The sequence below is a fragment of the Populus alba genome, chromosome 15 (assembly GCF_005239225.2).
Source record: "Populus alba chromosome 15, ASM523922v2, whole genome shotgun sequence".
Classification (NCBI taxonomy): Eukaryota; Viridiplantae; Streptophyta; class Magnoliopsida; order Malpighiales; family Salicaceae; genus Populus; species Populus alba.
In genome coordinates, this window is record NC_133298.1 from 15,662,249 (window position 1) to 15,676,220 (window position 13,972).

General features: G+C 34.4%; 2 protein-coding genes across 3 annotated transcripts; one reads left to right on the forward strand and one right to left on the reverse strand.

The window, feature by feature from the left end:
* Positions 1-3,126: 3,126 nt before the first annotated feature.
* LOC118057598 (cyclin-dependent kinase G1-like) lies at positions 3,127-7,796 on the forward strand. Its single transcript, XM_035070228.2, is given in 8 exon segments — positions 3,127-3,697; positions 3,700-5,023; positions 5,140-5,275; positions 5,373-5,461; positions 5,576-5,687; positions 5,800-5,906; positions 6,046-6,184; positions 6,186-7,796. Coding segments are annotated over 8 exon segments (2,073 nt in total). The 5' UTR covers positions 3,127-3,558; the 3' UTR covers positions 6,213-7,796.
* A 1,426-nt stretch (positions 7,797-9,222) lies between these two features.
* On the reverse strand, positions 9,223-12,819 carry LOC118057597 (uncharacterized). Of its 2 annotated transcripts, XM_035070227.2 has the most exons (5): positions 12,131-12,818; positions 10,796-11,227; positions 10,494-10,628; positions 10,322-10,454; positions 9,223-9,499 (listed from the first exon to the last, which is right to left on the reverse strand). In XM_035070227.2, exons 1-5 carry the CDS (start codon positions 12,557-12,559, stop codon positions 9,357-9,359), a joined length of 1,272 nt encoding a protein of 423 aa, XP_034926118.1. In that variant the 5' UTR covers positions 12,560-12,818; the 3' UTR covers positions 9,223-9,356. The 2 variants fall into 2 exon arrangements, with proteins under 2 accessions (XP_034926118.1, XP_034926117.1); XM_035070226.2 differs by having other exon boundaries at positions 10,322-10,628; positions 12,131-12,819.
* Between the last annotated feature and the right edge of the window lie 1,153 nt (positions 12,820-13,972).

A 13,972-nucleotide genomic window follows, 5' to 3' on the forward strand; every position in this document is an offset into this window, starting at 1 on the left:
CTACGAGCACTTCAAAAGTTTAGGCTGATATAAAAAATTATGTTTGACTTTTGTTTAAATCAGATAAAGTAAAATAAATAAATTAAACTATAAGTTTTATTTAATTTCTCAAGTGGTTCAAATTAATTGAATGACAAAAATAGAGTGTTAGAAACATATATATATATATATATATATATAAGGAAAAGGAAAGAGAAGAACCATCACTGTCCAGTCATATGCTAAAAAAGCAAGAAAACGAGAGAGTTGGAAATAGGGATCATCATTTTTTATTTGGTTTGGTTTTTACATAAAAAAATTAACTAAACCTGATATTATTAATTATAAAATTTTAAAACCGAAACTAGTGCGAACCGACTGATTTCAGTTCTGTTTAGTTTTTATTATTTAAAAACCGGCTGAAAGCAAATCTCAATACCCAGTGCCCACAAACTAAAAGTAAATCTCGGTTTTTGTTGTTCAGGAAAACAAATCTACCTAGTGCCCACAAACTACAAGCAAATCTCGATGTCCAGTGCCCATAAATTACAAGCAAATCTCGGTTACTGTTGTTTAAGAAAACAGATCTACCCACAAACTACAAGCAAATTATAACGTAATAATAAAAAAACAACAACCCATAAGATGCAGATATAAAGTTGAAATGGAGTTAGAATCTTAATCATAAAAAAACCATCTATTTTTTTATCTGCCCATGTAATTTGATTAAACTAAATGTGTGATGTAGGGTTGAACTTAAAAAGATGAGAGAGAGAGAGAAAGGGAGCGAGGACTACGAGGAGAGATGAGAAGCAAAGAGAAAATGATAGAAAAAATGGAGGGGATTGTGAGAAAATGATGAGAGGGAGAGAAAGGAGGGCTCTGAAAAGATGATGAGAGGAGATAAAGAAAGGGATGATAAGAGAGAGAGAGAGAGAGGGGCAATGAGAAGATGATGAGAAGGGTAGAGGGGGGGGGCGTCTTCTGAAAGTTAGTTTAGGTCAAGGTTTTTTCCTATTTATATTTGCTTTTTTTTAAGTGTTGGTATGGTTGAACTGGTTTGGTTTGGTTCGGTTCGGTTCAATCGTTTTCGGACTTTAGAAACCGAAACGAACCGGATTTTTTTTGTGATTTTTTAATCGGTAATTTGATTTTTTTTTCGGTTCGGTTTTTTCAGTTTTCCGGTTTAATTAGTTTATCGGTTTTTTGCCTTACCCTTAGTTGGAATCAACTCAATTTTATTTTTTATTTTTAAAAAAAAAACCCTAAGAGAGATTAGTCGATCACCGTGCATTAAGACACTTGCTACCATGGAATAATATAGTAAAATAATTGTTTTCTTCTTTTCAAACAAAATTATTTAACTATTTTTTTTGGAAGTAAAAAGATTTTTTATAAGATACATTTGTTATTATTATATTGATCAAATACAAAATGGTTCTTAATATTTTAGATATACAGTAAAATAATTTAAATATTCTTAAAAAAAAATAGAAATGGGATCCTAAGGCTTTTTTATTTTTTTAACGTTTTTATTATAGAATGAAATGACCAAACTATTCTTGAAAAAAAATAACTTATAAGGTTTTTTTTTTGTATTTTTATCATTAATTTTTTTATTGTAATCAATTTGTATGAGTGACAATTCAGTTATTTTAATAAAATATAAATATTAAAAAAAAATAAAAGTGATCAACACATGCCATCAAGTGAAAGATGTCCACGCTCTTTAGGTGGCATATGTGGCATCTTCCGTCAATCAAACATCATCTTCCATGATGATGTTAAAATCTTCTCGTTCCTTTTCTTCCTGGTGGTGAAAAGTTAGTACACGGTAAAGCAATAGTCGAGCTCTTGTTGATATGTTTTTTTTTTTTTTCTTTTATATTTTTTTCTCCCCGTACCTTGAATGTCACATTAACCCTTTCAAGAAACAAATGTGTTATGTTTGGTTGTATTTGTATTAATTTTGGTAATTTTTTTATTCCTGGTTATTTAGTTTTTAATGTTTTTTTAAGTTGATTTTTTTCTCGATTTTATTTCACAATATTTTATTTTATTTTATTTGGTTTTTATATTTAATTTGATTCTTGTTCATTTGATTATGATTTATTTTTTCAATTTCACCTCTTAGCATTTTGTGTCATTTAGTTTTGTATTCAATTTAGTTCCTTTTTCTCTTGATAGTTAATTTTTTATTCTTTTTTTCTCTATATTATTTTTTAATTTAATCCCTCATTATTTTTTTTATTTAGTTTTTATGCCGAATTTGATCCTTGTTGTTTTGATTTCTATTTATCTTTTTAATTTTGGATAATTAAGAATTTTGTTTTGTGATTTTTTTGTGTTTATTTTTGATGGGGTAATCTCAGTCTCATGACCTGAGTTATGAGTTTCAATAATCAACTCGATTTAACTTTGTTTTTTTAGGTCATTTGATTTGTTTTTTTCAATTTCGTTATTTGATATCAGGTTACTAAACCTTGAGCTTCATAGTTTTTTTTTATATTTTTACGAGCTTATCTTGATTTCATATCATGAGGTTGTAAGTTAGTCAAATTAACTAGGTTAGCCTATTTTGTTTTTTTTTTTTATAGTTTAGTTTGCTTAAGAATTAACCTCTATTATTTTATTTAATTTTTATGTGTGCAGTTATTTTGGTTTCACAATTGGACTATAAATTTATTGTGCTGACTCGAGTTAATTTTTTATGTTTTATTTTAAATTGTTTTCCTTCTTCTTTCACCTTTCAATGTTTATTTTGTTGATAATTGAATTTTAATTTTTTTATTATTATTTATAAGATTTTCTCATTCTCATTTTTATTTTAAACTTAATAGTTAACAACTTTTAAAAATATTTAGAGGATATTTTTTTATAATATTGATAAGAATTTATTTATTTATTGACTAGTCAATAACATTTCTTATGGTTGTTGATTTTTTTTTAAATATATGATTAAATTAATCAAAATTATTAAAACTATTCAAATATATAACTCGGATTTTAAAATTTTCTTGCTTCTTCATTCCCAGACTTTATTTTTACGTTAATAAAAATTTGGCATGGCCCGCGGCTTTGCACGGCCCATCTATGTGGTCTTTCACTCTTTCTCTATATAATAAAACATTCCAACCCCGAGTGGAGACCAAAACCACCACCGCTGCACAAAGACGCGTAAACGTGGTTCCCATCCTGACCTCTCTTTTTTGATCTCTCTTCTTCGCTTCCGATCAAAGCGGCTTTTGCTTCTGTGTCTCTCTCTGGTAAGATCTTTGATTACCTGTGTTTTTTCAAGGAGAGACGCCGTCAAAACCAAAAATAGAAAAGAAAAATGACGATCTAGAGTTTCGATTTGTGATTTTTTCAACGAAACTCGTTTTTTTCAATTATTTTGTTAATTTGCTTGCAAATTGTTCAAATAACTGTTTGTTTGCTCGATAGATTTTGTATGCCAGGGTTTTGTTAAAAAAAAATTGATTAGGGTTTGTGTCTGGATATCTGTGAAAGAAGCTGTTTTGCTTGTTTCCTTGTGATTTTTTATATTGAGAAGAGTTGTGTGTTGTGGTTGTTAATAATATGGCGGCAGGGCGGCTCGATGTGTCTTGGAGAAGGGGTGGTGGCGGTGGTTATTTTGATGAGTTGAGGCGGGGTGGTGATCGTGGTGTGGTACGGAAAAATGGGTATCATAGCTCAACAAGAGTGCGTAGTTTTGATTTTAAAAAAGTGGGTTTAATTGTAGAGATGAAGAGCGACATTGCGGGGAATTATGGCAATTTAATGCCTTTGGTGACTCCCCGAGGTACGAGGAAGGTGAGATATCAGGGAATGAAGACGGGGTTCAGTTGCCTCTAGAGAAGAAGAGGAGGTTTTCTCCTGTTGTATGGGACGCAGAGGAGAAGGAAGCGAGAATTTCTTTGAAGAATAGGGTTTTTCAAAGGAGCAGTACTCAGGGTTTAAATGTTGTCTCAGACGAGGATGTCGTTAAAAGTTCTTTCAAAGGAGGACTGGAGCTTGTGGTAGATGAGGATCGTGTGGATGGAGGATCAGTTGATGGTATTGAATCTGAGTATCCAGCTCCTCAGTCTGCTTCATTGCCTCCAAAGAAAGATGGGGGTTATGGCCAAGAGCAAGACCAAGTGGAGGAGGAAGAGCTTCCCAATGCACGGAATATAGCCATGTCCCGGTGGGCATCTGATGATGATTCTCCAAGGGATACCACTTTGGTTGATGATGAAGGCATGCATGGAGAAATTGTGTGCAGAACAAACTCCATTGAGAGAGAGGGTTGCCAGAGAGAAGTCTCAGATAGAGATAGATCAAGTTCACCTCAATCGGATGAAAGAGGTTACAGCATCAGCTTTACTTCCGAGCACGAATTGCGAAATGATGCCATGGATGTTGATGATATAGGGGATGAAAATGTCAGTGTTAATGATATGGAGCAAACTGATGGTTGGATTGATGAGCCCACAACTACTATCCAAAGGGGGATTGATATGCTAGAGGGTTGTAGAAGTGTGTTCAAGTATGAAAGACTCAATGAAATCAATGAAGGAACCTATGGTAAAGTGTACAAAGCCAGGGACAAGAAGACTGGAGAATTTGTGGCGTTGAAGAAAGTGAAGATGGATGTTGGAAGAGACAGGTACTTGGAAGAATATGGTTTTCCCCTGACATCATTGAGGGAGATTAACATTCTTATGTCTTTTGATCACCCTTCAATTGTAAAAGTTAAAGAAGTTGTGATGGGGGACCTTGATAGTGTTTTCATGGTGATGGAATACATGGAACATGATCTCAAGGGGGTGACACAGGCAATGAAGCAGCCTTTCAGTACAAGTGAAGTCAAATGCTTAATGCTACAGCTTTTGGAAGGTGTCAAGTATCTTCATGATAATTGGGTGCTTCATAGGGATTTGAAAACATCAAACCTTCTTCTCAACAACAAGGGAGAGTTGAAAGTATGCGACTTCGGGATGTCACGCCAGTATAGTAGCCCATTGAAGCCATATACCTCTCTGGTGGTTACTTTGTGGTACAGGTAAGCTGCATTTTACATGGTTAATTTATTTTTTGCTTTGAAGTGATGTCTTGTAATGTTCTGGATCAGGGTAACCAGATGTTTTAAACTTATCCTGTGTTACTTTTACATTGCAGGGCACCTGAACTTCTTCTTGGAGCAAAGCAATATTCAACAGCAGTTGACATGTGGTCAGTGGGTTGCATAATGGCTGAAATGTTGACCAAGGAACCCCTATTCACAGGGAAAGGTGAAATTGATCATCTGGACAAGGTATTTATCAACTCCTGCTCCTGGTACTTTATCCATTTGATTTTTTTAAGATCTATTTTTGTAGTTCTCCTCTTAATTAAAAAAAAAATGATTGCAGATCTTCAAAACTCTTGGAACACCAAATGAGACAACTTGGCCTGGGCTATCAAAATTGCCGGGGGCAAAAGCAAATTTTGTTAAGCAACCGTAAGTATCTTTTTTGTCTATCCTGTTTATTATTTCTCTGTTTTTTTTTTGTTTCCCTAAAATATCCAAAAACTATTAGCCCAGACATCTTATAGATACTGCTTTCTTTTCCAGGCATAACCAGTTACGAAAGAAGTTTCCTTTCACGCCTTTCACAGGATCTCCAGTTCTTTCTGACTTGGGATTTGACTTGTTAAACAAACTCCTAACTTATGACCCAGAGAAGGTAATTGGAGTGCACATCATCCTCTGGGATTTAAAATATATTATTGTTACTGCCCCATGGTTTTAAAATATATTATTGTTATACTAATCGGTTTTGCTTATTGCTAATGCAGAGAATAACAGCAGATGATGCGCTTAATCATCCTTGGTTTCATGAGGTTCCTCTACCAAAATCAAAAGAATCCATGCCTACTTTCCCCCCTCAGTATGCAAAGAAAAGGTAGCTGATCAGACCGGATGACTCGAAGAAATACACAACTGAGAAAAAGTTCTTGAACCTCTTGCCTTTCGTTCACTATTTCCCAGAATAGCGCTTCGTGTTTTGTAGCTTTTTCTCAACTTGTACTTTGACTCCTTAGGCATAATCGAAGAGCAATGAAATGCCTAGATTCCTGGAGGAGCAGTGAAGGAAGGCAGTACCAGGTGTTATCTGGCATGTATTGGTACATATCATCCTCTGGGATTTACAGCCTTCTTTATAATGATCCTCTACCTACCCTCTGACCCACAAGGTCCTGAGTATTGACCTTTTTTCTTTGTCTTTGATTGTTCTGTTCTCTTTGAATCATCTTGAGTTCTGAATGAGTGCGCAAATATTCTCAACTCAGTTAATTGATTAAATCTAATTTTTACATTTATTTTCATTTAATGCTAAACTGTTAGTCACTCATTTTCTTGAATATTCACTTTGTTTGCAAGAGATAACTGGTGTAAGACAATGGATTGGGGCTCTGATCTTTCTGGCTGCCTGCAAGGTACCTGACATCTTACTATTAACTAATCTGGTATCTTTTGTTTTGATCTAAATTAAAATTTTTCCCAACATTCAGTTGATTCGACTGTCACGTGGACTCTTTTATGATCTCATAAAAGACAATAATATATTTGATATGGCTGCTTTACATTTCATAGCCAGCTTTCTGCTGATTAAATTCAACACAAGAAAACCTTTTTAAGTTTTTCCATTAGGGTATATCAATTCATTTTCTAGCTAGTATAAGAATAAAAAAAAGTAATGACACGCTGCTGTAGCATTTAGTTCTCATTTGATCGGACAAAAAAGATTTATCATGTAACTGGTGAATTTAGTGTCCTTTTTGAAACAATAGGGATTCATATCATCCTTATTGAACAAATGGTGGTGCATATACTTCTCAGTGCCGCACTGATGTTTTAGTAGTTATGTTAGTTTTTATAGGTCTACAAGTTTCTTTTTTTGACCAATGTCAACATCACAACATGCGTGTAAAATGTTTCTTATATTCGTGTTTTGCTTGTTTACTCGTTTTATTGATTTGATCCTTGTAAACTTCTGAGTTACCAGCTACCTTTTAATGATGCCTGCTGTAGAATTTGCTACTACAGCTCCCATGTTTCTCAAGTTCTGTTCGTTGGATGTTCAGCTGGTATGTGCTTTGAGTGTTACCCGGTTGCTCCTTTATTTTCACTCCATTAACATCTCCATCCTCTGCTTGTGAGCCTGATCAATTTTAACTGGATGTATTTCTTGTTCCTAGATTCCTTTTCTTCACAAAAGTGCATGCAGGTATGGTGGAATCTTTCTAATTCCCTTGATTCTTCCCCTCACCTGTGCTTTTGCAATTGCCTGAGTGTGTCCTGCTTTCCACTTTCTACTTCATAAATTATTGGATTCTTGTTTTTCTCACAATTCTTAGGGCTTTGGATTTATAGCAGTGTGTGAATTCAGGGCACGATACTAATCAAGTAGATAGAAGATGTTTTCGTGAACAAAGGTGTTATTGCCTGCTGTTTGAGTAAGCAAGCAACATGTTAGTGCCTAAACCCTAATTGAATAATTGTTTAGTTGGTATGTTTCAGTTCAACTAGACCTCCCTCCCTGCCAGGAATAATGTTCTGTCACGTCATGGTAAAACAGCCCAAAAACACCGAAATTTGTTCATACAGGTATTAGTGGTGTCTTGTTACGCACACATAAATATTGATGTCTTGTTACGCCCATTGAGCTCTATGGATGGACAAGGAAGTCAAATCCAAGTCCCATGTAAGTAAGGCATATGTATGGACCGAATATTTTAGTGGTGTCTTGTTACGCACACATAAATATTGATGATCTTCCATTGTTAGCACATCATCAGTGATGTCTGGTGATCTGTTTTAAAATGGAGCAACAAATTGAAGAGTTTAAGCCTGTGATCACTGTTCAGTAGCGATCGGGTTGCTGCCCTGCTGCTCTAGAAATGTGGAATAATAAAAAAGAAATCTAGCGATTTGAAAACCTTTAAAAAATAAAATTGGAACCAATTAATTCTATGGAAACTGAAACATCTAAGTGAAAACTAATTTTATGAAAATCAAAACGAAACATATAACATAGATTAATTTAGAAGATTCATTTATAAGACCAATTCAATTCACTTTTTTAAAATATTGGCATGAACTTCATTTATTGACTTGACTTGTGAACTCGTTTGGGATGTACACACATACGATGATAAAAATACAAACAGAGGTGTTTTTTTTTTTTTTTAAAAAAATTAAAATATTAAATTAAAATAAAATTTTAAAAAAGATTGATAATACAATGAATTCATTCGGGTTTGCAACTTAATCTATCTAATATTTCGTTATAAATTTTATGGAGTTTAATGAATTTTTTTAATTAAAAATAGCTAAATATATGAACAAAATTAAAGGGTTATTGGTTTTTTTTAAATATGATGTAATGGAAAGTGAAAAAATAAAATAAAAGATGTTACTTGTGCGGACTTCTGGGTGGCTCAGCATGCTAGAAAACTAAAAAAAATCTTTTTATTTTTTTAGGAAGTGGGAAATGACCTATCATCCAGTAAGAGAGGATGTGTCATTTGCTATTACCCAAATCTTGACTATTAGTGGTTGTTAGAAAATCGCGGGTTTGTTTTATTAAATCAAACATCCTTTTCAATTCATTTCGGGTTAAAACACTTAAATAATACGCATTTGATACTAAAAAAGTAATTTATCAAGCTAAAAAACCCCAGAAAGCCTTGGGGAGACATGATAAAGGAAATGATGATTCTAAAAGACCTATAGTTGTTGCTTTTGATATTCCTGCTCATCTTGATTACACGATGAAAGGATTTTCATTGTTTAGCAGTCACTAGAAATGTCTTGTAGAAGAATGAATCTGAAGAGGCAATCTGTATATTAGCACGAGCATCCCAAATCGTCGGCTATCTTTAATGTAGGGGGTGGGTTTGTTTTCTTCATAATTATAAAAATGACACCCGTTTAGTTTTTTTACCAGAGTAGTTTTCGTAAATTACCCAATAACGAAAATTCCCGTACACATTTTTATTTTTGTTTAATTCAAGATTAATAATATTCCTTTAGAACATCTTGCCCTTAATCATAATAAAATTTCCTCTGAATTTTCATTATTTTCGGTTCAAAATTACATGGTTAAGTGCGGGGTTTAGCTGATGTTCTTGCCTGTAAATTTGGACACTCATCAACGAGGGGTCTGTTGCGATTGACATCGTCGATTTCTTTCGGCAATGCTTAAGAGGGAGGGCGGAACAAGAAAAAAATGACATCAATAAATCAACATTGCGTCCCATTTGTAAACTATAGTAAGCAACCTAATGTTAAAACAAGGCTGCCACCAGGGAGATGCATCTAACGCCATTACACAAACAACATATCAGAATCAAGAATGATAGAGAGTTACGGTCTTCCCCAGTACAAAAAGAACCAGTGAAATCTCCAAAAAGAAGATAGTGTTGATGAGTGTCCGATCCACTCTCCATCCAAAAACAGTGAACCCACCAGGATTGGCCTGCAAATACATCACTGCAAAGGCAAACATGCGGAGGAAGAAATGATAAGAGCCATATGAAAAGAAAAAAAATGATAGTTTTATTAGATTGATATTCATTTATCTGCTTTCTATGTTCCGGATCTAGACTATGTGAATGCAAGTCAGGAACAGAACTTATTTTCTTTAGCAGTTTCCAGAAATGTCTTGTTAGAAAAATGAATCTGTCCAAGCTATCTAAATATTAGCACAAGTATTACAATGGCAATTAACTAGAAAAATTGTTGTCCCTTGCCAATGCCACCCACATCTGCACCTGTATGTTTAACTGCAGAATTGGATGCGCTCCCTACTGTTCCTGTTTACTATCAGTTTAAGTATGTTTCATAAGAGTATCATCCATGGGAGCTTTTTCTGTGTTGTGAGGATAATATGCACCAAATAATGACATGGTTTAGAGACTGCTGCGGGGAAAAAAAACATGGTTGGACCAGGGAAAGTTCATGATGGCATTAGAGATTTGATAGGGAGTAGGAGAGCATGGCGTCGAAAGGGATTTGCGTGCGTGATAAAATTAATTTCTATTAACTTTGATATTCCCAATTTGGCTTTTTCTTTGTTGAACTTTTCTTACATTGTAAGAGATTCTTTGCTTGTAAATGCAATTAAGTCCTCTGGTATGATTAGTCTACAAGTTACATGCTGAAAGCTTAGGATGGGGATGGATCTCCAACAAATTGGGATTAGGACAGACTGATTAATCACTAATATGGAATGCATTTTTTTTCATTAGCAGCTACAATTACAAAGAGATGGAAATATTAGTGAAGAACACTATTAGTGATTTAGATACATACCAAACGATTGTCTCTTGTGATATGAGGACATGTATGAAGCCAACTGGGCAGTGGTTGGCACTGGCACATAGTCAACTGCCTCCAAATCACTTTCTGAATAATTTATGTGTAACAAGTTGCTTGGATTGGCAGCCTCCGAGCTTCCACTGTTAGTGCCTATTTCCACTTGAGAAGTGTCATCAGAGGCACATGTAACTAAAGAATGCCATTTAGCAGCAACCGATCCAGTGCCTTGAGCTCTATGTGTGATTTTTGCAGCAGCTTGCAGGGAAATTATTAACCCAACAAGCTCAACTATAGACGAGATCTGCAAACATAGCGATATCGCAATCTAAGAAAGAAACTCAAGTCCACAATTGCTATATAAACTCAAGTTTCTGCAACAGGTGGAATGTAGAATTGAACAAGGTGTTCCTTACGAGATCTGCTGTAAATCAAATACGAAAAAGAAACAACAAATTGTTCTTCACTCACCACAAAATCACCACCATTGACGAGATTGATAATTTCACTATGCCATGTAGTTTGAAATAAAGCCACGACCTGGCTAGCTGTCACAACCAGGAGCTCAAGAACGATAAATATTCGGAACCTATGGCTTATCTTAGACAGATAATGTGTAAGACGAATGTGTTCCTCAATGTACTGTGTAACATCCAAATCCCTTTCTAAAAGCTTCCCATAATTTTCGAAGTGAATCACTTGAAAATTGCATACTAAATTGAATAAAGCACAGCCTGATAAATATATAGTAATCGAATAGGTCCATGAGACAACCAAAGCTATCAGAATACCAACAGATTGTCCCCAAGAATGGTGTGGAGCATATATTACACGAACAGCCTCACGGATTGTCTTCAGGACAAGGAACGGTAGCAGCCAAACAGCCAACAAGCGGAAGAAACCCTGAATAAATAGTTCTTTCAAATCAATAGCTTGACATCTATAAGTCAAATATATTTCAAAAAAATATATTATACATGCAAATTTCAAAACACAAGCATTTTTCAAACGAAGGAAGAATTATCCACTCTTTCTCCCAAGTGCAAGATATAAATACAGATGATTAAAGAAAAGGCAGTTTGAAGCTCTGTCCATTAAACGGACAGCATGATATTTTATTGCATGATTCTGATCAATCTGAAATTGTAGGAGAAAAGTTACCTCTGTAATGGACTCCAGTATCTTATTATTATTCCACAGCACAATTCTTCAATACCAGTTATTGCTAATTTCTTGATTGGATTTCTTTTCAAAACAGTATCTCCATTCAATCAAACAATCCAAAAGGATATTGATAATAAATAAAACAATAAACAGAAGACGAGGGCAATACGACCAAAAGAACAAGCAGTTTTCAAATATTAATCTGAAATTATAGCAAAAGAGATCCCTCGGTTAATGGACTCGTGTATCTTATTGTCAATCTACAACACAGTATACTGTACTTAACAACTCAATTATTGCTAATTTCTTATTTGGATTTCTCTTTCAAAACATCATCTCCAAGCAATGGGCAAGGAATCAACTTCAAAGAGATATGTTATGAATGAATGAATGATTACAGGTAGAATAATAAACATCACAGACTGATTTCTTGAATGTCAAAACCTAACCCCATTAAAATCACTCCAAATTCTCTACTGCGTCTAATGAGTCATGCCATGACTAGTAATAGCAAACATCAAGAACGAATCTTAAAATCCAATCAAGCCAATCACAGAAAAATTAACAGAAAAGATCTTAGCTTTGATCACTAAAACAACTACACCAAATTTAGAAAGAGTTAAGATAAGGGGGGTTGCTTACATTGATCTTCTTGACATATTCATCACGATACTGTGCCATATGTCCATGAAACCGGTCCACAAATAGAAACTTCCTGATCCCATACTTCCTCAAGTTATGTGAAATACAAGCAAGAGAAATGGTAGCAGCTAAAGACTGAAACACCAACACCTGAATCTCAAAGCTACTAATTTGATACTTCTTACAGTCAGTACAGTGAGACAAATACTCGATCATGACAGCAGGAAGAGCAATACCAAGAAGCAGAAAAGAAAGCCATGAGAGTATGAGGCTTAAAAAGGAATACTGACAAAAGCCAAAGACCCTTAAAAACGTCCCTAAATGGTTTAAAGACTTGGAGAGATGGGCTTCATCTCCTTGGTCTTCATATATGAGAGGGATTTGTGTCGTAGAAGATGAGTTATCTGTTTGCGGGTAAGCAACTGCCATTTTTTAGCGAGTGAAAGTGAGGGTTCTCTTTTAAGGGTTTTCAGTTTTCGGACTATAGACAGAGAAAACCTTAATAAATGTGTTAAGACTAAACTACATTTTAGAGGGAGGGAGATGGGGACCGTGCCTGTCTGAACCTGGACTTTGTGTGTTGTGCATCTCTACGTTGCTGGAGACTACTTTTACATGGTATGGTCAAAACTTTGAAAATTAAAAACGAGATTTGCAGAGAAGAATTTTGATTTTGGAGCCCTCTTTCGGTTGCTTTCGAAACCAGGACAATTTCCTTTTCTTTTCTTCATTTAGAACCCAATTCATGTGTATTTTTTTTTCTCATTTTACATTAAAATTAAATGTTGTATTTTTAATTTTTTTTAAAATAATTATTTTAAAATATATTTTATGCTCATTAACATTTCAAGACTATTAGTAAATTATTCAAGTTTATTCTTGAAAATGATTTACAGGTTTGAATAATTTATATAACTTAATAATCTATCATGAACCCCTTTCTCTAGATTAAAAAAAAATTAAGAAACTTAATGTTTAACAATTTACAATGATAACTAATCTCATTTTAATTTTATAATGAATAATGATTTTTTTTTTTAATTCAAAGGTCTTGGAGTTATTGGGAAAGTACCGGAATAATGAATAATGAATAATGAATCTTAATTTGGGAACACAAATAACTCCCCATGGCAAGGGAAATTGTCAGTCAAAGTTTGCTACGACTGTTAGGTTTGGTGTCTCCTTTCAATCAACTTCAAAAGAGAGCGAGCTCTTTCACATGGCATGGAAAGTGGGAACTCTGCGACCGTATGACCTTCGGCTAGCCATTATTTGATTGGACTAATACAAACAAAAGGCGGCAAAAACATGTTTTTGTTCTTTAGATGTCTTGATTTATTCTTCAAACTGCCAAGTTTTTTTGTTAGGAATGCCTTTAAAAAGAAACAGTATCATTGGGTCCCAGAAAAAGAGCTACCACCATAGAAGAGTTATGATTGAAGGCTTGAAGCCCCTCTTCTCCTGCAATTCTGTAAAGACTTTTAACTCTCAATGTTGCTGTACCACCGGTTTGATCATGTGTTTACAGTCAAATCCTTTTACGTTAACGACTGGGAAATTATGATTCTGAGCAGTATCCATGTCTGATACATGTGCCTCCAGTGGAAGATGATTCTGAGCAGTATCCATGTCTGATACATGTGCCTCCAGTGGAAGATATTATTAATCAGTGTGAAAAACAATATGCCATAGGCTCATGTGTTGGGATATTGTCATTAATGGGTAACAACATGTGCAACCTATCCTAAGAAATAGAATTGTCATTGTCAAAAAGCTATAATGATAATTGCACCAACCATTAACAAGAATAGTGCAAATTATATGCTGCCACCATTTGTGTCA